General features: G+C 41.8%; 2 protein-coding genes across 3 annotated transcripts in view; both read left to right on the plus strand.

Annotated features, from left to right (window-relative positions):
* Positions 1 to 1,098: 1,098 nt before the first annotated feature.
* Positions 1,099 to 8,420, plus strand: LOC109530562 (fetuin-B). The gene is made up of 7 exons (XM_019894401.1): positions 1,099 to 1,436; positions 2,481 to 2,591; positions 3,423 to 3,510; positions 3,828 to 3,994; positions 4,250 to 4,357; positions 5,646 to 5,732; positions 7,642 to 8,420. The coding sequence occupies exons 1-7, from the start codon at positions 1,200 to 1,202 to the stop codon at positions 8,161 to 8,163; spliced, it is 1,320 nt and encodes a 439-aa protein (XP_019749960.1). The 5' UTR covers positions 1,099 to 1,199; the 3' UTR covers positions 8,164 to 8,420.
* A 6,962-nt stretch (positions 8,421 to 15,382) lies between these two features.
* tmem125a (transmembrane protein 125a) overlaps positions 15,383 to 23,763 on the plus strand; it is a 15,175-nt gene continuing 6,794 nt past the window's right edge. For both annotated transcript variants that reach the window (XM_019894397.1, XM_019894398.1), the window contains exon 1: positions 15,383 to 15,799. The gene's annotated coding sequence lies outside the window, so the exon portion shown is untranslated. The remainder of the gene's footprint in view (positions 15,800 to 23,763) is intronic.

Raw genomic sequence — 23,763 nt, forward strand, 5'->3', positions numbered from 1 at the left:
GGTACCAAATGCCCGGCGGACCGGTACCGGTCCGCGGACCGGCGGTTGGGGACCCCTGTTCTAAAGAACACACAGTAAAAACATACTGTATATGTTTAAACAATAAAATTGGTGCTTCAGCACCCCTCCAAAAGGGGCTAAATACGGAAATAGTACACAATATATTCAGAGCAATCTGGAAATTACATCAAACTAGTGTTAAATAATCAAATTCTGTACTAATAAATATGGCTTGCATAATTAGTGAAAGTATTTCGACAATATGGCAATCACCCGTCTCTTCCTCTACTCTTTTTTTCGTGTACTGTGAACAGCAGGGGCCCAAGCGCCTCAGTTGTATCTGGAGCTGGGCATCACTTCAGCCTAGCATCTCTCCGTGAAGCAGAGTGGGGGAGTTCTCTGTGCTCACATCAAAGAAGGTTTGTCTAACTTGGGTCTGGCATTGTGCTAGTAGAGCAAGTCCTTGGAGCATCCCTTATCTCCCCCCCGCAGACTCTTTCTGCTGCAACACAACTGGCTATTGAAAACACTGGTGCATGCAAGTGTGGCTGTGCACGATCAAAATGTGCCCACCGACATCAGTGGTGCACAATCAAAACACACGGACGCGCGCACACTCACACAAACACAAACAAACACACAGATATCGTCTCTCGCCCAAAGTCAGCTTGTAAAGCGGCCCTTATCAATGAGGATAAGCGGTACGGTGAAGAATGCATGTATGGATGGATGGATGAGGATGATAAAACTGGCATCAGTGACTCATTAACCCAGTTTTGCCTCGTGAACATTTCCCTCAGCAACAATAAGACATACAGCGACCTCTCTTGGTAAAATACACTCATTGCATACTGAGTCAGAACTTGGTGACGGAGTCGTCGTCGTTTGCCCCCCCCCCCCACACACACACTCACCACCACCAAAAAACATAATTTCTGTTCTTCTTCTTCGTCTTATTATTATGATTATTATTAATTGAAAACCCTGGTTTACTGATCGTGTCTATTTTTTTTTCCACGGGTCAAATAACGGTCAATGTTCATTCACAAAAATAAACATTTGTCCTTGGCTTGATTTCAACAGTCCTCCCTATTTTGATTCCAAAAGTCAACACACGGGCCAGGCTGAGCACAAACAGAGGGGAACAAACTTCACTTCGATTGGAGCTTCGTCGAGCTGCTCGAGCAGAATCCTCTGCCATGATGCATAAATCCATTTACACATCGTTCCTGCAGTTAGCTCTGCTTTTTATTCAGATGTTGTGTCTGAATGCTGAGGGATTAGCACTGGTACCCACTGAACTTGCTCCAGTTCCCTGCAATGACAAAGCTGTGGAGAAACTGTCCCGTCTGGCTGTCACTTATATCAACGAGGATCGTGCGGATGGGTATAAGTTTGCCCTCAATCGCGTTGCTAATGTCCACCTACATGCTCAGGTGAGTGGGGATAAATGTTTGAAAAGAAAACGTGCTCATTTGAAGGTCGTTTCAGTGTGCGTTTTTTTAAATTAATTTTTTTAGGCTTAACCAATTGGATCGTTGACAATTCCCGCGCTTTGTTGTCAAATATGCATTATAAAATGTATGTAAATGTGAATAGAATTTCTTGAGAAATCCTATGAAATACAGCATGGTGATGCTTGAGATGCTGTTAACCAAAGTGAAATGATGAAAGGTGCACTGTCATGCTGGTTAATGAATCATAATATAGCATACGGTAGCAGCCCTTGCACACATCGTTCTCCTTCAGTGTTGTGTAATACATCTGCTTGGTTGTTGAGAACGTTTCAGAAGACACCGTCTGGAAAAACAAGGTCCTTTGGATTTACTTTGAATATGAATATCGGTTGGACATAATTTAAAATGTGATAAATCTATGTAATTACACGTTTTCCTCAAAACAAATGAAACGTATAAAGGTAACTTATATTCATCATGTCCAACCGAAAATCAAGTACTTTTTGTCAGTGCTTCATTGCTTTTCCGTCAATGAATTTGCACAAAAAGTCCCCCATTTTTGGACCATGAATACATTTCGACCAAGCTAAACCCTTATTTTGTTTCTGATTATTAACATTGAATTTGTTGAGCAAGGACACTAATTGCCTGTCAGCATTGATAATGATTATTTTCATGTTGTCACGCTACTTTGCATATCATCGGTGTCCTGTGAAAAACACATTTGCCCATTTTTGTCATTTAAAAAAAACATGTTTATGTCAATAGGGGTGCCCGTGTTTTGCACATTCTATTAACATAAAAATGACAAAAATGGACATGCGTGTTTTTCACAGGACAGCGAAAATTTATTTCTTAAGTGATGTAACTAGAAGTCACCTTGTTTACATACAGGTATAATGCTGAATGATGACTGCAAAAACTTTCCAGAAGACCTTTACGTTGTTGCCATTTTGCTCATGAACCTATGTAATGTTTGCATGTCCTCTTCCTTTTTACTTGTGCTTATCTTGTGCATGTCAGGGTCCAGCAGGCAATGTGTATTACCTGGACCTGGATGTCCTGGAAACCAAGTGTTACATAGGCAGTCCAAAACCATGGAAACGCTGTGACGTCAGACCATTCATGGAAACAGTAAGGGACACACACATACGGTAGAAATAAACTGGGCACTTTGACTATACTTGTGAGGACCCTGAGAGGTAAATATTAATTGCTGCATGGCTGCAAATTCAATATCACGAGATCCAAAAGATATCGAGAAACAAGTCTCTGTTTAAAAATCCTCTCAGTGTAATATTTTGCTGTGCAGTGATACAAATTTGCAAATCACAAGCACAAAACACAATAGCACTCAACCAGTCAACCAATCTATCAATCAAACTTTATGAAAAAGTGTCTCACAAATAATACACACACACACACACACACACACACACACACACGCAAAAATACACAAGATAAAAGATAAGAGAGCAATGAAAGCCCTAAGAATGTGAGGCTGGCTACAAAGCATCTCGTAGGGAAACAGTACATCATCTGGCAGGTTGCCCCAACAGCCGCAGGCCACCAGCATTCCACGCATGTTTTTGGCATGTGGGAGGAAACCGCACCCGGCGAAAAGCCATACCGGCACAGGGAGAACAAGTAAACTCCACACAGGAAGGCCGGAGCCGGAATCGAACCCTGCACCTCGGCACTGTGAGGGTGACGCGCTAACCACTGGCCCACTGGGCGGCCCAATTTGATTGCAGTACAGTCCATGCAATTTGAAAAGAAAGCTTCCTAAATATGTCGCCTCCAAATGAATACTTTCCAGACAAATCCCATGAACTAGTTATCATGTAAGGAAACACACACACGGCTCTTTGATTGGATGTGAGTCGATTATATAAATGTACCGCAAATCTCCACTCTAATTCTTAGCAGAGCTTGTCATTTCTCCTTCTTCTTTTATCTTTTCAGCAAATCTCCGGTAACTGCAACACAACCATCCTCCACACATTGGAAGGTTACTCCTACCTGTACAGTTATGACTGCACGCTTGTGCCAGGTAATGTGAACAGATCAACAGATGAGTTGTTTCCAGTTAAGATTCAGTCAGATTCTGATATTGTGCTGCAGATTTTCATCTTGCAATGACAAAATACATAAATAAATGAAAATAAATGATGATAAAATGCAATAAAGAATCAAAATAATTGTCCCTGTGTGCTTCAGATGTCTCAATTAACATGTTTGCAACAATGCATGTTGAAAGAAATTATTTAAATTTGCCAATCTTGTTGTAAAATATATTTAGTATTTCAATTCAAACAAACATGCATACCGATAGCTCCACGATGAGTAAATACCGTCCTTTTGATGCAGACCCCGCAGAGAAGCTGCAACACACATGTCCAACCTGCCCCACCCTACTTCCTGTTGACAGTCAACAAGCTGTGTTGGCTGTTCAGGTCGCGCTGGCATCCTATAAGAGGCGATCCACTGTGGGTGCAGGGCTTGGAGTGAAGCGGATCACCAGAGCTGCAGAACAAGTGGGTTGTTAAGCACTTAAGTTTGTGAGGGAAACATTTCTGTGGCGGATTTTAGTACACTGCAGTTTGCTGAGTGTTTAGTCTGTCTTGAAAGTGAAAAAGAAACTCATGAGCACACAGCAGAGTGAAATTTTGGGGTTTTGTGTACCAAGCAGAAAGTAAAATTAGAGTTTTTATTAGTTCTTCACCACGTTCTCCTTCTGTTACAGTCTTTTTTTTTTGCCATTTTCTCACGATATGAATTTTGTATTTCAGACTTTGCCAGTGAAAGCCAGATTTGTGGAATATACAGTCCAAGAGTGTGCAGAGGGAGTGACAGAAAAAGGCACCTGCCAGCGGTTGACATCCACTTCAGACACTGAGGTTTGCAATGAGTCAACTTCTACTTCTGCTCCACAAGCAAATATTTTAAATATACATTTGTACAAATAAACTCCAGACCATTAAAAGACGCCTGGAAGTCTAGGCATTAAGGTAAACAACACCCCTGGCCACCATATGAGAAAATACAGTCGTTACGGCTCTTCATGGCCTCTTCAATACAAAGTAGAAGTTTTGTAAGCATTCAGGGGCCGAGCTACTAAATGGTGGCAATGGTCACTCCGATCATCCCAAGGGCCACCTCCATGTCTAGGGGAAGATGTTGATCAACGGCAATTTGTGTATTTCATTCGTTCCAACTTACTGCTGTCTTCACAAAGTCACATTACACCGGGGGCTCTACATGCTGTGCCTCCATCAATTTAAACTGATCATACATGTATGCGTGTATAATGTTGAGCTGCATGCATTAAATCAAGCATCATTTCATGTTATCTGTGATACTTGAAGTGAATATTAACCATGACTACTATTTTCACATCTTAGTGCACAGCTACATGGCTGAGTAGTCATTGTTTATAATACCATCCACAGTCAGGGTTTTCATGAAATGAAAATGCATAACTTTGCCCAACATATGCATACAATAAGGAACAAATAAAAGTAAAAAGCAACATTTGGAATTGTGAAGAATTAGGAAAGTAACTGTCATTGTTCTTAATGAGTCTTCTTCTTTATGATTGGCATGAAATGTGCCGTTGGATCGGCAAATTGGTGTGTGCAAAATCTATTGGTGGCAATTGTTCACTCTCATTGGCGAATCAGTGCATGAGATAGAAATGGAAAAAGCAAAGTGAAATGCATTAACTAGTAAATCAAAATCAGCTAAATATATATTTTTTTTTAATTGAGATTTGTTCCTGCTCATATTATGAGTGTGTTGGGCAAGGTTGGCATATGTGTGCCATCCCTGACCACAGATGGTATGATAAATTGATGATGTCTGTGTCATGGTTGTTGTGCAGCGGGGACTGACCTACCAACTTGTAAGGCTACAGATGCATGGGGCTGGGTGTGCACGGGTGGGTGTGCGCTCGCGCTTGCACGCTCGCAACTGCATGTGCACCTGCATGCATACACACCCATTGTATTGTCTCTCTGAGTCATGATGTCACCCAGGCCACCCCACTGAAAAAAAAATTCTAGCTCTGCCTCTGAAAGTATCACAGTATTTTAAAAACAAATCCCAATGAATTTTGCTCTCAACCTCAACATTTTAGTGTCTTTCTTCTTTCATTAATCTTGGGCTAATGTTATGCCTTGCCCGTAGACTGCAGGCTTTTGTACAGCATCTGTACATGGAGATCTGCATGCTCATCCGGATGTCCAAGTGTCCTGCGAGATGTTCAAAATACAGGTACAGAAGCTGACACTTTTCATCACGTTCTTAAGCAAATCAGACCAAGGAACTGGGGATTTATCTTCAGATTTTAACTGCCACAATACAATGCAATAGATAGATCTGCAAAACGTCTTGACATTCAGTACAATAACTATCAAATGTGAGCTTGGATTCCTGTAGATGACTAGATTGGCACTTTCACCAAGGCCATAACACGTGATTTGTGCGCGCGAATGTGCGTGCGTGTGTGGCCCATTTGGTACTGGGCCGCATATTGACAGCCCAAGATTTATTTTTGTTTTGTTTTAGTAGAGAAGGAAGCTGTTGTGCTGGTATATCGTCCAAAACAAGGCAATACAACAAACCTATTGAATCAGTTGAACAAGTAGCACACAAGTGATCAAATGGAAAGGATGAAAGTGCGAGCAGTTTCCACAGTCTCCCCTCGTAAACCTGAGCAGGTTAGCCTCTAATTACTCAACTCAACTGTATTTCTAGAGCGCTTTAAAACAACCACCGCTGTATACAAAGTGATTTATATGGAGCAAAAGTAATTAATACAACAACACACAATAAAACAATAAATTAATAATGAAGAAGGTAGAAAGCGCAAAAAGAGTAAAACTAAAAATCAAGTCTCATGCTGAGTCAAAAGCCAAAGAATAAAAATGACTTTTACGGCAAGTTTTAAAGATGGGCAGCAAGGGGGCTTGCCTCACATTCAACGGGAGGTCTTTCCAAAGAGAGGGACGAGCAAGGGAAAAGGCTCAATCCCCTGTGAGCCTCCGCTCAGTTCTTACTACCTCTAATAGTGTCTAGTCCGCAGACCAGAGGCACCGGCCAGGTGCAGAGGAGATCAGAGAGGTAAGATGGGGCAATGCCATTAAAAGTTTTGAAAACAAATAATAGATTCTTAAAAAAGTGAAGGGATGCCAGTGAAGGGATGCCAGAGTAGGAGTGCTCCCTCTTACGAGTATCAGTTAAGAGGTTAGCAGCAGCATTCTGGACCACCTGGAGACACTTAATGGAGGATTGGCTGACTCCAAAGTAAAGCGCATTACAGTCATCCAGCCGAGATGTGACGAAGGTATGAATTATTTTTTCAAGGTGCTCATGAGAATGGAGAGACTTTACTTTCGCCAGCTTCCAAAGATGAAAGTAGCTGGATTTAAAAACGGCACAAATTTGCCCGTCCAATTTAAAATCACTGTCTAGTTTAAGACCCAAATTTTAGACTGTTGGCTTAAGATAAGGAGCCACGGAGCCCAAGTCCGCAGGATGGGATGTACAACTGCCAATGGGACCAAAGACCATTACTTCTGTCTTTGTGCCATCCAGGTCTTGATTTCCTCTGGACAGGATAAAACTGGCCTCAATGAGAAAGCGTTTTTTTTTTTGTTGTTGTTGTTTTTTTTGCTCAATGGGACCTCGATCAATGACCCGCATAGCAGTGGAGGGAATACCATGTTTCCTTAAGATGGAAACCAAAGGGAGCAGATACAGTGAGAACAGCAAACGTGTCCTAATATTTCTTTACGTAAAGTGTGTCCCACATACTTGCTATTCAGTTCGAACCTCATAATCTGCTGCCTGGACACCCTTTGTGGCAATCCAGTTTCAAATTCAGAGCATGATTTTCACATTTTTTTTTCAAATACTCCCCTCTGTGTGGAAGGGGGCCAAGTGGGGCACTTACAGAGGCAGAATTTCTTGTGCTCTTCTGTAGTGCAGCATCTCCGATAATTATGCAGGTCTATCTATTGCTGAGTGTCATTTAATATTTGTTTTCCTTAATTTGTGTGTAATTGTTGATGACATACTGTTACCATAAACTGTAATGTACTAAAACCAAGTCACCTTTATAGCCATTAACAGCAAGTTGGTTAATATCAGTGTGACGTGTGCTGGTCTTTCCCTTCCTCAGAATGTGGACGTCCTTCGCCCATTGCAGCCACAAGGTCACGACCTCCCCTTTAAGCCTGACATCCCAACAGTGCCTCCAATACATTACCCAGGAAAAGAGCAGCAGCCTGCTCATTCTGACCCCACAGCACTCCCTGATCCGCAGCCAGCGCCATTTGACCCCACATCGCTCCCTGATCTTCACCCTGCACCATTTGACCCCACACAAATTAGCCCTCGTCCCATGGACCCTCTCTTTAATCCCCCAATATCCTTCAGTTCATCCTCGAGTGAGTCTGCTGAAGATCTTTTAGATCGGCAGCTATCAGTAAATGGTTCATTTGACTCATCCTCTGAGGAGATAGGAGGCTTTCTGGCTTTACGCCCACCATTGGACTTCCACTATAAGAGGCACGACCGCAAGAAGCGGCAGGCCTTGGCGGAAATTTCACCATCCCACAGACCAACATTCCTGTCTGATTTCCCGAATGGAACCTCGCCTTTCCGTTCCTGCCCTGGTCCTGCACGATACACCACAGTCTAAAGGGCCATTTGTTTGGGTGGTGTGCGTTTGGGCCAGGGTGGCTGACAGCATAAATACTCTGCTCTGTGACATCACTTACCTGTGCAAACAGCTTGTACCAAAAAAGAGGAATGGCATTTCCATGGAGAAATACAGTTACTTACAGTGGGTGCTTAAAGCTACAGACATCATGTACTTAAACTCAATTTAAATGTATGAAGAATTTAATGCATACAATTCGAAGTAGTTGAGCAATTAAAGTTTGCATTTGATTTAAATATTTGCCACCAATGCAAATTCCAATGACCATTTATATATAACAAAAGTTCATATACTTAAAAGAACAAAATATATATTACTTCTTATAAAGGTCTGAGCCATTCATCCATTATCTGAACAGCTTATCCTCACAAGGGTCGCGGGCCTATCCCAGCTGTATTCGGGCAGTAGCCGGGGCACACCCTGAACTGGTTGCCAGCCAATCTCAGGGCACACATCTAGACAAACAACCATTTACATTGACAATATCATACCTATCATGCATGTGTGTGGAATGTGGGAGGAAACCGCAGTCCCCAGAGAAAACCCACGCAAGCACGGGGATAACATGCAAACTCCACACAAGGAAGGCCAGGGCCAGAATCGAAGCAACTTGCTGAAAACTGCTTTAGCTCATGTCCAGTGAGGTCCAAGGTCAAGGGTTGCAAAACTAACCCCTTTTGTGATGTTCCTCTGTGTGAAAGGTACCAACAGGGAGCATGGTGCTGAAATTGACTCACACATTTTCTGGCTTCCAAAGTAGTAACAGAAGGCGGAGTGCACCTTTGCGAAAACGGAATGACAGAAAGTACCTGCTCCTTTTTGCTGAAAGCAATTGTCAATTGCAGAGACTGTGTGTCACAAAATGCATTATCGGCCTGCAGGAAGTTGCGTCAACAGTGTAAATATGGCGCAACAATGAAGCTCAGACTTTCCTCCTTCGATGAATGTCATGGCCAAAACATTGAAAACAGTCCACAACGGGTCCAAATGAAGGACAACAAATACCATATGACAAAACAAAAGACAAAAACAACAACAAGAAAAAAAGCAGAGCTCTTGGAAGAGCTCTTGAAGATTGCTGCCAACTATGGCGCCATCTTCAGGTTGTATTTAGTATAGTGAGGAGAAATTAGAATTACAGTGCTTATCTTTTTAACATGGCAAGAGGCAAAGAAAGTAAAAGTGAAAGGAAGTCTACATCAATTTTACACGTGTGGCTTGATTATTAGCAATTATTTAGCTTAGCTTGGAAAAACGAAGAGCTGGGAACCACATCTCTAAATTGATCTATTTCACTTTTATGGCAACAGTTCCAACACACAGGTATGTCCATGATGGGTCAGACGAGACATAATGTGTGTAATTTACTGCTGGACAGTAGACACGCATTGGACAATGAGGAAGACACAAAGAAAAACAATGGCAGAATGCATAATACAAATTTGCAAGGGGTCAACCAGAAACAGCGAACAAGGTGCACACTGGCATGCTATTTAATATCTTTGTTATTCAATGTACATGAAAAATAATGAATTTATCAAATTAAGTATTGATAAAATATTAACCTTTTACTGCTGCAAATGGCGTACAAGGGGGTGTCATTTTAATAGTGGCAAAAAGCGACCCGGTGGTCCAGGGGTTAGCGTGTCAACCTCACAGAGCAGAGGTACAATTCTAGCTCCGGCCTTCCTGTGTGGAGTTTGCATGTTCTCCCCGCGGCTGCGTGAGTTTTCTCCGGGTCCTCCGGTTTCCTCCCACATTCCAAAAACATGCATGGCAGGCTGACTGAACACTCTAAATTGCCCCTAGGTGTGGGTGTGAGCGTGGATAGTTGTTCGTCCCCGTGTGCCCTGCGATTGGCTGGCAACCGGTTCAGGGTGTCCCTCCGCCTACTGCCCCAACTGGGATAGGCTCTAGCACCCCGCCGCGACCCTTGTGAGGATTCAGCGGATCAGAAAATGGATGGATGGAGTGGCAAAAAGCCCATGTGCATCCACATGACAGTGTTATAGTAACATTTACTTAAGTGTTACATATGCAAGACTCAATTGATATTTAGAGCAACAAAATATATTGTTGACAGTGCAGCAATAATAACACTATTGAGTGTTTAGATTAACACTGATTAATGTTAAAGCCACCATTGCAGTGTGTGTGGGGGGGGGGGATACCCCATGCCTCACTACCTTAACTAAAACACATTAGATTTCAATTCATTAAATCCATTTTACACAGCATAATTTCTGTTATTACGCTCTAAAAATAAGCAATGACATAAAATGACCACCTTGCGACATTTTACTTTTTTTGTGTATGTTTTATTAAGAGCCGGGTCGTTTGCAGTGGGATCAAACACTCACCCAAGCACGAGACAGACATGTTCCCCTGGATGATTTGTCACAGATGTATAAATGATGTAATTCTGTGGCGTAGAACAGCATGACTTGTCTTGATCAATCTGTCGGTACACATTCACTTTTTTTCGGAATTTATTTGGGGTTTCTGGAACACACAAAATATTACGTTCGCTCTACACCGCTTTCTCCACCTTGCGTGTGGCTCCTCTTCGTTCTAAAATGCTATTACCAATTAACACTTTTAACGAGTGACACAATCAATAAACTTGTGCATACATTCGATACAAACAAATTTCACATATGTAGTGTAAATGTTAGCTTTGCAGCATTGGACATCACACTCTCTCTCCATAGTCACAGTAACTTCGTCTTCCACTTGTAGTAAAAAGTTACGTCCCCATCGATTAACATAAATAAATAGGACAATCAATATGTAACACTCATTATCGATAAATACACCCACATCATCAATACATGGTATCCGAACTCCATTGGATTACCTGAAACACACAAAATATTACATTTTATTCACAGCGCTCGCCGGACAGCGCCACTTTCTTTTTGCTTGTGGTTCTTCTTCGCTCTAAAATTGCAGTATTCCTTTGGCCATGCAGGCCAAGTAGTGATTGCCACTCTCTGCTGGTCATAGTTAATCATTGCAACCTTCGGATGGAATACCATAATTTTTGTTCTTATGCTAAAAAAATAAGCAGTGACATAAAATGACCACCCTTTGTAGACGGGGTGCACTAGAAATCAGAATCACTGACCAGTGGAGACAAAATAATTCTGAATAAATAAATGCCGAATGCAATTTTGAATACAAGTGTATGCCATTGCGTTACTTTTCTATGTCCACACATCTCAAAATCCGCCTCTTGTGAGCTTTTTAAAAAAAAAAAATCTTACAACATGTGAGGCGAAGGTAGCAACCCCCCTGCCACTAGCCCGACTGACTGACTGTCCGGGACAAAAACACTGCTGCCCTCAGGATTTGACAACGATTGTTAATACTGTGCGTTACGGTAATCTGCCGCCGGCGAGCGGCGATGGCCACCTTCAAAATAAACTCCTTCCAACTAATGCATGCACGTTAATGGTTTGGATTTAATACGTTTTAAACATAACTTCTCAGGGGTCAGGCAACGATGAGTTCACCCAGGAAGAATGAAAACTGTCTCAGAATAGCACCAAGAACTGTTCTGATGCTGAGATAGTAACAAAAGTTAATGTTAACTCTTGATCAATGACAAAAATTACACCTGATTAAAAAAAAAATATATATCATTAAAAAATTAATTGTTGTTTTACCGAAATCAGACCAGGTCTAGGGAACACTAGGCCACCCCAGGTATCCAACCACAGTATGTTCACTCAGATCTGATATTACATTTCAAATTAAAAGGCCTCTGAAGTCTGACATTTTGAACTATACACCTGAACTTAAAAAAAATGAAATCATCACTTTCGGTTATCCTCCAACCAGACCAAGTCTAGAGAACACTAAACCAGTGTTTTTCAATCTTTTTAGAGCCAAGGCACATTTCTTTCATTGAAAAAATCCCATGGCACACCACTACCTGAAAATGTGAAAAAAGCTTATTTTAACAATTAAGTGTTATATTGTTACTAAATGTGTTTTTTTTAAACATTGAAAATTAACGCAATATTATAACACCTTGAACAGGAATCAAATCAACATCAATCCAATATTTGGTGCGTTCGTTTTAATGGCAAGTAAAATACAGTCAATTAGAAGTTAAAGAACTTGCTCAGGGTCGGATTTTTTTTCTGTGTGACAACCGTTTTTTTTTCCTCCTGGTCGTTTGCGCTCTCCCCCTTTTCCCATCTTGAGTCTTTGTCCAATTCCAACATCATTCAAATGACTTTTCTGCTGAATGTGTCGCTTGAGGTAGTCCAGCTTCCATTTAGTCTGTATTTTTCCATCGGAAAATTTGTTTCCAGCTTAAGCTTTGCTGCATGTTTTGCAGAGCAGACCTTTCTCACTCGAAAAAGAAAATATCTCATCCAGTTTCACTGCTTGTTCTTCTCGTTGCACATACTCCGACAGCCATTCCAACTTAAAAGAACTGCAGTTCATTCTTATTTTGGTTTTGGGAGTCGACGTATCACGTTCACTGCCCGGGCGTTTCGCCATGACAAAGGATTAGCATTAGCGTCACATATCGCCACCGCACTATTATGGTTATGGAGCAAAGAACATGATCAAGTACTGTCAATGCCGTGATTGGCTGCATAGCGTCATTGCATTGTATCGTGTGATTGGCTGGACACCTGTCACTCACTGAATTACACAGCAAATTGATACAGAAAAAAAGTAATACATCTAATTCATTTGCAGTGCGTTCACTGCCCTGTATAGGTTTTCTTGTGCGCTGAGAGTGTGCGACCAGTGCGCAGTTGCGCAGCTTAGAGGGAACATTGGTGCCGTTGCATCTCCAGTCAACGTAAATCTAAATGAAAGATACCTTTCGTTGTATTGCTTCGCGTCGGAAATGTCTCTTGTCTCGAAGCATAAGGCAATTTCCTAGATGGTGCTGCTCCCTACCGGTATGGAAGAGTACTACATGATTACTCTTCCAGGCGATTGGCCGCACAGACATACATATTGTATAATTTCCCACGGCACACCTGACAATATATTTTATTGGTGTGTGTTATACACTGGTGTGCCGCGGCACAGGGTTTGAAAAACACTGCACTAGACCACCCCAGGTATCCAACCACAGTATGTTCATTCAGATCTGATGTTACATCTCAAATTAAAAAGCCTCTGAAATCTGACATTTTAAACTATACAGCTGAATTTTTAAAAAATGAAATCATCACTTTTCGTTATCCTTCAACCAGACCAAGTTTAGAGAACACTAGACCACCCCAGATATCCAACCACAGAATGTTCATTCAGATCTGATGTTACATTTCAAATAAAAAGGTCTCTGAAATCTGACATTTTGAACGTTACTGTACATATGAATTTTAAAAAAATGAAATCATCACTTTTTGTTATCCTCCAACCAGACCAAGTCTAGAGAACACTAAACCACCCCAGGTATCCAACCACAGTAGTTTCATTAAGTTCTGGTGTTCCATTTCAAATTAAAAGGCCGTTCCTTATGATCATTAAACTCAAATCAAGATGCTTATTTTCGCTTTACTATCGTCTCTATATTTGCTCCCATCCAGCAGTGTACCACTACGAACCTTGAGTGAGTGGCCTAGTCTGCACCAGATGCAGTCTGGGTGTGGGGCAACGAAAAATGAATGTTTCATGATTGTTTTGATTTCAGGTGTAAAGGTCAAAACTGCACATTTCAGAGGCCTTTTATTTTGAAATGCAACATCATATTTTAATGAAAGTACTACACTTTGGTTGAATAACTTGGGTGGTGTCACGGTTCTGTTTGTGGCCAACAGGTGGCACTGTAGGGCTCCTCCTGCAGCTGCACCCCTGTTGGTCATTGTTTCATTAGTTGTCTGTTTCAAAAGGACTCCCGGCTGTTTGTTGCTGTTACTGTTTTCTGTTGGTGATTCTGTTCCTGTTAGTCTTTTGGTTCAGTCATGGTTTTGGTTTGCAACTTTGGATTGTTTTTGTTTAGGATTTATTTTTCTCCGTGTTTTAATACAATTTGTCAACTTCGCCCTGCTCCTTCATCCTGCCTGCTTTTTTGGGGTCCTCCACTGATTCGTGACAGGTGGCTTAGTGTGCACTACAAGTAGTCTGGTTGAGGGATAATGAAAACTGACTTTTAAATTTTTATTTTTTTAAATCAGGTACACCTGATTTAAAAAAATGCTCAAAATTGCAGATTTTAGATGCCTTTTATTTTGAAATTTATCTCAACTTCGGAGCGCTTCTTGGTGCCATTCTGAGACAGTTTTCATTCTCCCTGGGTGAACTAATCGTTTATTGACCACTGATTAGTTATTTTTATAACATATTAAATCCAAACCACGGTGGTTGGGGAGCTTTTATTTTGAAGGTGGCCAATGCCGCTCGGTGGCGGCAGATTACCGTCATGCAAAGTATTAACAATCGCTTTGGCGGCTGGCTTGACTTCAATTTTGCGACTCTCCGCCGACAAACAGGCTGCGGCGTCGGGGAAGGACGGTCTGCGAGGCAGCTTCCCTCCAGGCGCGGCACGCCCCCAACACTACTCAGCGCCCCAGCCCGGCCGACCCTAACCTATTGAGCAAATCATCGCCCACTCAGCGCTGCCGCTCACCAGCAAGGACTGCTCTCCGCCCGCCGTGCCGGTCCACGAGTGGATGTCGGGGGTCAGCGGCAATGTGGGTGCTGTTGGATCCGCCCTTGTTGAGATGGTCCGGATCATGCTCTGTGGGGTCGCTTGTAATGACAGCCGGTTGGACACTGTCATATAATTACCCCTTCCTTCCAGATCAAAATGTGAAATGAATTGCGATTGATTGAAGAGAGACCATTTTCCTGCCTGGCTATATCTGATGTGCTGTAATGCATGGCACAAAACCCCATGCGGAACAGTTTTCAATTGTGTTTGGCCGAAGTGCATTGGATTCTAAGAGTGTAAAAAACCTACACCCTTTAGTTGGGGGGGCACAAACTTCAGTATGTACTTGAAAACGTATTTCCTGATTAAAAAGGAGAACTATACACCGTCAAATTCAATTTAAGTTCTGTTGGCCTATAATGTTAAATAATCCGTTTGCATTCACTAATGTGACTTAATAACTATTTAAATGTCACCGTTTGTGAATTATAAATTAAAAAGCTATGTATAATAAATACATGAAGTGCATCTGTAATCAATTACATTATCATATAATGTTTACTGTGAACAAAACACGTCTAATGAATTTAAAACACCACTGCTGTGTAAATTGAGTATTCCTGAGAGATAGTGCCGTGGGATACCGAGTCACACGTTACTCTTCCCGACGGAAGACTCGCGTCGGTGCAGAGGTCGATCCACCGACCGCGTCCCCTCCCACTCGCGTCCCGAGCAGCCTCTCTCTGCCACTCCTGCAGCATACCGGGGAAAGTCCGCTCGTCGGCGGCGAAGGCACGAGAAAGCAAAACAGAGCGCGGAGACAGAAATAGGAGCTTCTATTAAACTCGGTGATCCACGGAGGTTTGGACGCATGCTCCGACTGTTTTTGCCATGTAACAACCGCAAACGCACCTGGAATTCAGAGAGAAAGGACGCTCTGACCAGTGGTACAGCACGGGAGAACGACACGCATCAGCTGAGTGCACAGTAAGAATGGCTATCCGTAACTCGGCAAAAGACGAATAAATGTTTTTTCCCCCCTTTGACAACTTATGTGAACTTGCTTTTTTTTATCTTGTAGAGCTTGGTTCCATATTCATCTGAAATGTATGTCACAAATTTACATCTCAAATGTCAGAACAATAATAAAGCAGACATACTATTCACGGAAGAAATTAATTTAAAAAAGGAGTGGTATGAGCTACTTTAACACACCATTAACCATTCCCTGCTATTGACAGGCAGCTACCGTGTGTCAATTGAATGAAAATGGTAAGGCTGACAGTTATTGAATTAATTAAGCCTGTAATTTAGGTGGATCCTTTAAATTTTGTCACAATATTTATAACATTGAATTGTTTTCATCTAATAATATGATACCCTTCAACAATGGTTTTTAAAGACATTCTTTCATTCTTTTTCACATAAGTTGCTGTCACAGCATTGTCTATTTCTTGAGCCCATGTTTTCATTCACATCAAAGAAATAAAACATGGTGACACTGTGACCTTTGCACTTGTGGGATGATCCACAATTATAGTGCACAGATGAATACATCCTCACATACTGTACATACACTGAGGTCAGTTTTACTGCATTATGGGAACTCTATAAACCACAGAGAGTGGAAATAATTCTGATTGGAACAGATCAATAATGTGTCCTAGGCATGAACCCTTGTGCCACTTTGTTCATACACATCAGTGCCACATCTTATGTCCAACAAAGTTCAATGATCTGAACTATCTATATCATTAAAAAAGAACAACTCAATAATCTTTCGAGACATGAAAACAAGCCAAGCTGAAAACAATATGTGATAGCGCTCATTAGTGAGGAGTCTCCGGTCACCACAGAGCATTGGATGGAAGGTCTGAAGGAAAACAGCAATGGTGATTGAGTTTGAAGATGTCCATGTGAAGTGACTGGACTATTATTGGTGAGGCAGACTTAGGTGTTTATGCTTGTGACATTGGTAATAGACACTGAATGCAACAGAAACAAGTGCTGAATCTTAAATAAATATTCCCTAAGAGAGGTGTTGCATTTCCCAGTTAGCAGATACACAAAGTCAGGTGTCAGTATGGTGTCAATTGTATCTCAACATACTTTAGGTACTATTCCACTTCAGTTCATGGCTATAGCACTTGTCCATCTACACTGTAAAAGCAAAATTATTTCTATTCAGAGTTGGTAGAACATTACACAGTGTCTTCGTATCAGTAAGGTTAAAGACGCTGTAATGCAGGGTTTTCAAACCCTGGTCCTCGATGAACGCTTTCTTACATGTTGGATCGGGTGTGTTGCAGCAGGGAGAGGTGGAAAACATGCAAGAATGTAGCTCTCGAAGACTGGAGTTTGAGACTTCTGTTATAATGTTTTTCCATTATTTGTTTCTAAGTAAATACGTTAAATATGTTGAAAATTTGCAAATGTATGGCACTCGTTCCTTGTGATCATTAAACTCAACTCAAGATGCTTATTTTTGCTTTACTATTTCATCTATAGGCGGCCCAGTGGGTGACTGGTTAGCGCATCGGCCTCACAGTGCAGAGGTGCAGGGTTCGATTCCGGCTCGGGCCTTCCTGTGTGGAGTTTGCATGTTCTCCCCGTGCTTGCGTGGGTTTTCTCTGGGTACTCCGGTTTCCTCCCACCTTTAAAAAACATGAGTGGCAGGTTAGTGGAACACTCTAAATTTTCCCTACGTGTGAGTGTGAACGCAGATGGTTGTTCGTTTATGTGCAACCCACGATTGGCTGGCAACCATTTCAGGGTGTGCCCCGCCTACCGCCCGATGACAGCTGGGATAGGCTCTAACATGCCCCGCGACCTTTGCGAGCACAAGCAGATTATAAAATGGATGGATGGATGGATGGATGGATATATCCTCTGTATTTCCAGCCCTGTACCGCTACGCCCACAGATTTTCACATTTCAGGCACTCCAACCGCAAATGGCTGATGAATATTCAGTATAAGAGCGAACTCTGACAGTTTCATTGGTCCACTGGGATGTGGTCAGATGTGATGAGATTTTGGGTAAATCGATTGACGTCGAGAAGCTTGTAAGGAAAAATTCATCAGCACATTAAATGCTGCATGGTTTAAAGTGTGGCTTCGAAAGTAGTGGCTCAGAGTCAGTATTCTCTCCAACTCTCCTCTATTCTTCTTCTTCTTCTTCTTCTTCTTCTTCTTCTTCTTCGTTCATTGTCAGATTACAGCTCTTTGTAACATAGTGCCACCTATTGTACAGGACACGCAAATCATTTCCCTATTTAATCGATAGGGGATGTCATAACGGCAATATCGTGATATTAAAATTGCCACATTATCGTCGACTTGTGCCGATATTAAATGCAGCATATCGATTGTCCAAATGACATGTCCATGACATGTCCAGATTGTTTTCCATTTGTAGAGTTACAGCACCCTCTGATGGTTTGTTTATTAGTGCAGTTTAATTTGAATTAGGCAAGTTTTGACAACCGATGTTTAAGACCCACACTCATGCCAGATGAGCCAAATTGACTTGATTCCCAAACTGTGCGTGCATTAGCAAGTCAGTGCTTCAATATTAAGTGTTAGTAATTGACTGTTGGTCGTTCAGGTACATTGAGGTTAATGTTACCTTTACTATTTGAACTTTATGTGTAATTATGACCTTAGCTAATTAGCATTGCATAAATGAGACATTTGCATGCAATTACTCTTGTTTATTTTATTTGCATTTTGTGTTCTGAAACACACACACACACACACACACACACACACACACGCACACACACACACGCACACACACACACACACACACGCACACACACACACACACACACACACATATACAAACAAAAGCTAATTAAAAGAGAAAACCTGGTGTGATTATTGCTCACGTGGACAAAACTATGTTCAAACTGTAAATACCGCAGTGGTAATCTTTCGCACAAATCAGTCATTCGAGCAAATATTTTTCAACATCTCCATCAAAAAACATTACTTTTCTCCCGCTTCAGATGAACACAGCATTGTGAACCACATAGAACATGATACTTTGCGCCACTGAGCCAAATGGAGCACACGACAAATAAATTCCTGGCCAATCCTATTTATTTGCTACTGTACTGCTGTTATTCTTCTTCTTCTTCTCTTTTCGGCTTGTGCATTTCAGGGGTTGCCACAGCGAGTCATTAATTTCCATCTTTCCCTGTTCTCTGCATCCTCTACTCTGACTCCAACTACAGTACCAGCATGTCCTCCCTCACTGCATCCATGAATCTCCTGCTACTGCTGTTATTATGTACAAAAATAAAATATTGTGCTTTTTTCAGTATGAGCATTATTTTCACAATATCGTGAAATTTTATACAATAACGATAGGGTTTTTTTTTGCATATCGCCAACCTCCCCACAATAAGGCATATCATGATGTTAAGATATCGTTACATCCCTAATAGTCACTGAAAGCAACCCTGCGTGCAGTCAGCCTTGCGTTTATCCAGCCCCGCGAAAAAAAAGTCTTGAATATAAATAATTTCACCAAGATTTAACAGAAAACCACCATCATAAAGGTTTACATTCAAATAAATACACATACATAACATATTAGACTCAAACAAATACTGTAGATTGGTATTGTCATAGCAATTCTGCACACTCTTGCTGCATGCGCCGTGCCTAGATCAGATCTACACAACAGAGACACTTAATGGAAAATTAGCTGTTTAGTAGACCTATCAGCACAGGATTTTTAGACTACAGATGACTTCAGACACTTTGATACATACTGTACGAACATATATATTGATTGACTGAGGAAGGTTTCAGATGGACCTGCAGCTGGAAAGCAGGTTCTAATTTTCATGATTTTGGTGCCTCATATTACATATTTGGTAACTTTTTAATAACCGGTAATTCAAAATTCGGCAGGCTTTTTCAAAATCATTTGCATCTGGGTTTTGTCAAATTTATGACATGCTATTATCACTTGACAGGGAACACACAAGAGAAGGCTGGGGAAAAAAAAGGCCTAGTGAGAAACAATATTTTCCCCAGGAGAGGAACAGATGGGTCCAGGCAGTTTAAAATGTGATTTGATTAGCTTTTTAATTTTGCAGCTGTGCATAACCAAGTGAAGTGAGCAGCTGTCCGCAGGGATTCACAGCCACACCTCCAAAGTCGAAACCAACGGGATTCAAACTCGGAGCTTTATGTGCATCACAGAATTCAAGTCCTCAATCTATTTAAAACGGGTATTGGAGATTATGTGACAGAAGCAAAACTAGCTTTTAAGTTCAGCTGTTTCATTTTGCTCGACCTCAACCAAGTCCATTCTGTTTGGTGCAATTCAATACATTTATTTTTTTGTGTTTCCACTGTCAAAAGTGGAACAGTGCAGTAAGATTTGCTGTGTATACTTCGTAGTTTCTTGTGATAAACAGAAGTACACCCATGCAGGATGTCTACGATTGTTCTCTTTGATTTACTTGGTCACGTTCCTTTTCTTTGTTCTTTGTTGTCATGGATGGGTCACACTGTGTCACGCTGTGATGATGTCACACTATTTACATAGCTGATCTGGTTCTTGCAGCGGCGACTGCAAGAAGGTTTACAGCGATGACACTCTGGGGAAATGAGATGAAACATGTCTGGAAGTGAATGTGAAGATGAGCTGAGTAACACTAGCCTTAAAAATCATTGGGCTTAGGCAGGGCGACCCTCCTGCTTTAAGGGAAGAAGCTGGATCGATTAATAAGGACATGCCGAATTAGTTTTTAGGTGACAGATTGGGTGTATTTTCTCATTAATCCCATTTGATTACTGTGATGTCAGAATGCCACTGGGAAAACAATGTACACATCACAACGCTGAAATGGCTGAGCACACAGTGTATTTATTTTGTGTGTGTGTGCCACAAGGGCTTTGCGTCATGCTAAATTACCTTGACGCACAGACACACAGGTCTCTCCTTGCACACCACAACTCCAAAGTAGACAGGAGAGATAAGGAAAGTTACGGAGATAAGTAGCACTAGTGCAACGGGTTTCAGTTGGGGGAATGTGTGTGTGTGTGTGTGGAGAGGGGGGGGGGCAGAAGGAAGAATGCAAGGTGTGAAGGCGGGCAAGATAAGCACAGAAAACAGATGGAGATGAGGGTATGTGGAGGTCTTGGGCTGATTGAGGTGATGCTGGGCCATAAACTGAAAAATGAGCTCATGCAGAAAACGTGGAATTAAGGCATTTTATAGGGGCCAGCGAGAACCAAGGGGCATGAAATAGGATGGATCTGGAAAGCTTCCACTGACATTCAAAACGGACTTCATGTCTAGACTCACAGCTTTGGGTGGCTGTTTAACGTGACATGGTCGTGATGCATGTCGGTGTCACACCTCTGTCACCCTGTAGCAAAAACTCATGTTTGCTCCAACTACACATTAAAACAGGGGTCCCCAACCGCTGGTCCGCGGACCGGTACCGGTCCGCCGGGTATTTGGTACCGGGCCGCACAGAAAGAACTTGCCTTAATTCCGTTTTATTTCGGAATACGAAAGATGTTTTATTTTGAAGAACTACCGGATTCTCCATTACATCCGTCTGTGTCACGCTTGACACACGTCTCCTTCACGTGACCGATTACTTCAAAACAAAACGCAGGAGCTCGCAAAATGAGTAAAAAAAAAACTGCTGGAGATCGCAAATGACGGCGGCCTTAAAAGTACGTTCGAGACAACTGGATTAAAGTTATGGCTGAATACTCTGAGATCGCCACAATAGCACTGTTGCTATTTCCGACATCCCACCTGTGTGAGACGGGGGGTTTCTGCAGCAACGGCGACGAAAACAAAATTACAAAGTAGACTGGACATAAACCACACACTTGAGGTGTCATTGTCTCCTATTACCTCGAGATGGGACCGTCTGGTTGCAGAAAATCAAGCTCGGTGCTGTGGTGAGTCGTCATTTTCATGCACTTTGAATTTGCGTTGTATCGTATTTTGAAGGCATTAAACATTGCCATCGCGATCGAAGTGTTGCGGTCAGATTAGACGCTCCTTGTGTTTATTATTATATTTCGAAAACGCCACAGTTTTCATGCAGCTCATACCATATTATTTTGTTGTATTTTTTCCGCCACACCTTAAATGCCGGTCCCTGAAAATATTGTCTGACATAAACCGGTCCGTGGGGCAAAAAAGGTTGGGGGCCCCTGCATTAAAGGCACATTAGTGTGATCGTTTTACCAGTTTCCGTTCTTCTGGGAATACATTTGACACATAGTTGGAGTGTGTCTGTGAGAATCTTTGCCTGTTTATTGTGAATAACACTCAAAAAAACATGAATGTGGATGAGAGAGCTCTGAAACCCTCTCATCTGATACTCTCTGATACTGACATCCTGTTTGTCACAGCAACAAACAAAATGCATCGGAAGGACAATTCATAATATTTCAAACCCAGCCAATCCAACTCTTATCTTGTTCCAGCATTGCTGAATAATGTGATAGCAGCTTAGCACAACTACTGATGAGCAGATTTTACCACATTTCGAGTCAAAATGAATCCGGATCCAGAAAAGTAAGGATGCTTCAACTGTCCTCAAAAAGATTTTTTCGAGTCACACCTCTAGAAGTAGGCGAAGTACTTTGACAGTCTGTCAGATTCTATGATTTCAAATGTAGTGTATCCTGTGTTTTTTTTATTTTTTGTTTTGCAAAGGTAAGTCACTTGTTACTTCAATATTAAAATGACCAATCTCCTTAATGATCGAGCATGTAAATATTTGGTTCATTTGGTATCGCTTGGAACCCCAGCTTACCAGGAAATAGGTTTAGAAAATCATGGTATCAGGCTATATACATGAGAATGGCAATATATCAATACTGTATTTTCCGCACTACAAGGCGCACCTAAAAGCCTGCCATTTTCTTAAAAGCTCACAGCGCGCCTTAAAATCCGATGTGCCTTTTGTATGGTCATTACGGTAATATGTCAACCCCAAAATGGCTCCTTGATAGTGATATGCTTACAACGCAGAGTTCAAACTTAAGGCGATCGGTTTCGCAGTTGAACATGGAAATCGAGCAGCGGCAAGAGAGTTCAACGTTAACGAGTCAATGTTACAACTTGCTGTTGGTTAAGTTAACTATTCGCTGCTTTATAAAATACATTTTACTGACATCTGATCGTCGCTATATAAATCAGGGTGTAATGTAGTGTTCTGTTGGAATTTCCTTGAGCGTAGCTCCATCTAGTGAATACATTGTAGATTGCGTCTTATAAGGCGGTGCGTCCAATGTATGAAAAAAATTACAAAATAGGCTATTCATTGAAGGTGCGCCTCATAATCCAGTGCGCCTTTTAGTGTGGAAAATACGGTAACGAGTAGAGGGGTGGTGAGATGAATAGGTACCAAAGGAGATGGGGCATTAAGTTCTTCCTGTGCATTGACTTGACCATTGTTCCTGTATTGCATCTTGTGTCTGCCTCGTCTGCGCAGTGTGATTGTTGTTTAAAAAATATACATAAAAAATATCTCTCTGTCTCTGTCTCTCTCTCTCTGCCTTCTGATCCGCTTGTCCTCACAAGGGTCGTGGGGCATGGGCATGCTGGAACCTAACCCAGCTGTCTTCGGGGAGTAAGTCGGGTACACTCTGAAATGGTTGCCACCCAATCGCAGGGCACACATTGACAAACAACCATCCACGCTCATACTCACACCTCGGTACAATTTTAAGTGTTCCATTAATGCATGTTTTTGGAATGTGGGGGGAAACCAGACTACCCTGAGAGAACCTACGCAGGCACGCATCATACGAACATGCAAACTCCACAAAGGAGGGCTGGAGCCAGAATCGAACCCTGTACCTTTGTACTGTACTGTGAGGCGCATGTGCTAACCAGTCACCCACTGGGCCACCCATATCTATCTATCTGTCTATCTATCTATATATATATATATA

The sequence above is a fragment of the Hippocampus comes genome, unplaced genomic scaffold (genome assembly GCF_001891065.2).
Source record: "Hippocampus comes isolate QL1 unplaced genomic scaffold, H_comes_QL1_v1.1 scaffold282, whole genome shotgun sequence".
NCBI classification, from domain to species: domain Eukaryota; kingdom Metazoa; phylum Chordata; class Actinopteri; order Syngnathiformes; family Syngnathidae; genus Hippocampus; species Hippocampus comes.

Coding starts and splice junctions, on each gene's coding strand:
- LOC109530562 (XM_019894401.1), top strand. CDS start 1,200: ATGATGCATAAATCCATTTACACATCGTTCCTGCAGTTAGCTCTGCTT. Junction 2,592..3,422: donor TCAGACCATTCATGGAAACA/GTAAGGGACACA, acceptor TTATCTTTTCAG/CAAATCTCCGGTAACTGCAA. Junction 4,358..5,645: donor CATCCACTTCAGACACTGAG/GTTTGCAATGAG, acceptor CCTTGCCCGTAG/ACTGCAGGCTTTTGTACAGC.